General features: G+C 48.8%; 1 protein-coding gene across 1 annotated transcript; it reads left to right on the top strand.

The window, feature by feature from the left end:
* On the top strand, window positions 380-1,367 carry LOC8086075 (paired amphipathic helix protein Sin3-like 6). Its single transcript, XM_002445201.2, has 3 exons — window positions 380-586; window positions 702-818; window positions 992-1,367. The coding sequence occupies exons 1-3, from the start codon at window positions 495-497 to the stop codon at window positions 1,113-1,115; spliced, it is 333 nt and encodes a 110-aa protein (XP_002445246.1). The 5' UTR covers window positions 380-494; the 3' UTR covers window positions 1,116-1,367.

Raw genomic sequence — 1,745 nt, 5'->3', positions numbered from 1 at the left:
AGCGAGACTGAGTCCTGTGGCCTGTCCGTAAGAGTGTAAGACCAAAAACCAAACTGGACAGTAGACGGAACACGCGACAAGCATGCATATATGCATATGTGATCCTCCTCTCCGCCCTCAAGGGGAGGGCCTCCATGGCTCCAACGGTGGCGGCCATGAAATTACCAGGCTGGTGCCAGAGCCAGAGACAGCCTTCCTTTCCGTTGCATCTCCCCATCTAACACCAGTGCTGGCCAGCCGCGCACACAGCGCCGCCGCCGCCTGGCGTGCCCACGCTCTCTCCCGCGGCTTCCTAACGCAAAAAGGCACAAAGGACAAAACTCAGCAACGTGTGCTGTGCCTGCAGTGCGCTGCCTTCCATCTTCATCACTACACGTCAGGTGAACGCTAGTTGGCGAGGTTGTCACTTTCTGCGCACTTCGTCCTTAAGATGTGGCCGCGGCAGCACTGCTGTGGTGTGTGATTGCAAACCAGTCACGGCAGGGACAGCTACCATGAAGCGCGCACGAGAGGAGGAAGGGGAGGAGGAGCAGGAGCAGGAGCAGGCTGCTCCTGCGCCCATGGTGGCAACCCCAGCTCACAACCCGTGAGTAGCTTCTACACATATCTACTGCCTTTCGTCGCCGGTTTTCTTCGCGATCTGGTACTCTGATCTAATAATTTTCCACCCGATGTGTTTGTTTGGTCGTATGGGGAATAAGGAGACTAGCAACAGCTGCGACATGGAACGACGCAGTGGACTTCGTGCAGGCTGTAAAGCATACATTTGATCGAGCGAAGTACCTTGAGTTTCTCGACATCGTCCGCCAAGTTGACAGGTACATCCATAGGTGCCCATCGATCCTTGCACCGACTTGCAGCTAGCCTGCAGATCCAGACCCTATAGCCTAGATCTTGCTCGAGAGATGTAGCGTCTACCACGCATAGGCACCTAGCTAGCAGTAGTGGCATGGCATCATGGGCTGATGTGTTGTTTACGGATTGTTTGCAGCATTGGCATCAGTGGAATCGTAGACCGCGTCAAGGTCCTGTTTCGTGGGCACCCGGATCTCAAGAGTTATTTCAACATGTTCCTGCCGGAGCAGTATGAGCTTAGTCTCACAGACGACGACTAGCTGGAAGAAGTGCCAGAAGCCGATGACTATACCTAGCTAGTCATCCTTGCAGAATTTCTTTGCTTTCCTCATAGGTTAGCTGTACTGCTGCAGTGATCGATGAATGTTTCTTTATTGTATGAACGGATCTACACTGGCACACTGGTCATGATGATTAGCTTTGCTGAATAATGTTCGGCTCTATCCGTCATCGATGCACATTTGTATTTAAATTTATGAGAACCGTTTAATTTGAACAGCATCTTTTATTGACCGAATCCAGTATGTTCTTATTCAGTTTATGCTGTTTTAGATGCGTAGGAAATAGATCCAGTTTTGTTTGAAATGGCATGGGAAGAATATTTGCTGGGATAAGGGTACACTACACCATGATTGGGTTTTCTTTTTTTATTTTGCCAAAATCTGCCTATATTTTGGACATTTTTAGATGAAAGGAAATTCTTTTCATTTCAGTCCTTTCTAGAGGCACTGTGTTTTTTTTATGGAAACAGGCACGCTTTGTGCCTCTGTTGCACTCAACCAACTGTAACAAAAGATTAAGAGTGTCTTGTTGAAGTGAGACATGTTCTCTCAAATTTGTTGGGAATTGGGATATGTCTAGGTGTGTATACCTTTTTCGCACTTCTCCCC

This window comes from Sorghum bicolor, chromosome 7, assembly GCF_000003195.3.
Source record: "Sorghum bicolor cultivar BTx623 chromosome 7, Sorghum_bicolor_NCBIv3, whole genome shotgun sequence".
In the NCBI taxonomy this organism is placed as follows: domain Eukaryota; kingdom Viridiplantae; phylum Streptophyta; class Magnoliopsida; order Poales; family Poaceae; genus Sorghum; species Sorghum bicolor.
Note: the sequence above shows the minus strand (reverse complement) of the source record. Positions and strands in the feature narration are given on the sequence as shown.

Excerpts from the sequence above, each read along its gene's own strand:
- LOC8086075 (XM_002445201.2), top strand. The coding sequence starts at position 495 with ATGAAGCGCGCACGAGAGGAGGAAGGGGAGGAGGAGCAGGAGCAGGAG. Across the intron at positions 587-701 it reads GCAACCCCAGCTCACAACCC|GAGACTAGCAACAGCTGCGA; the intron begins GTGAGTAGCTTC and ends ATGGGGAATAAG. Across the intron at positions 819-991 it reads ATCGTCCGCCAAGTTGACAG|CATTGGCATCAGTGGAATCG; the intron begins GTACATCCATAG and ends GATTGTTTGCAG.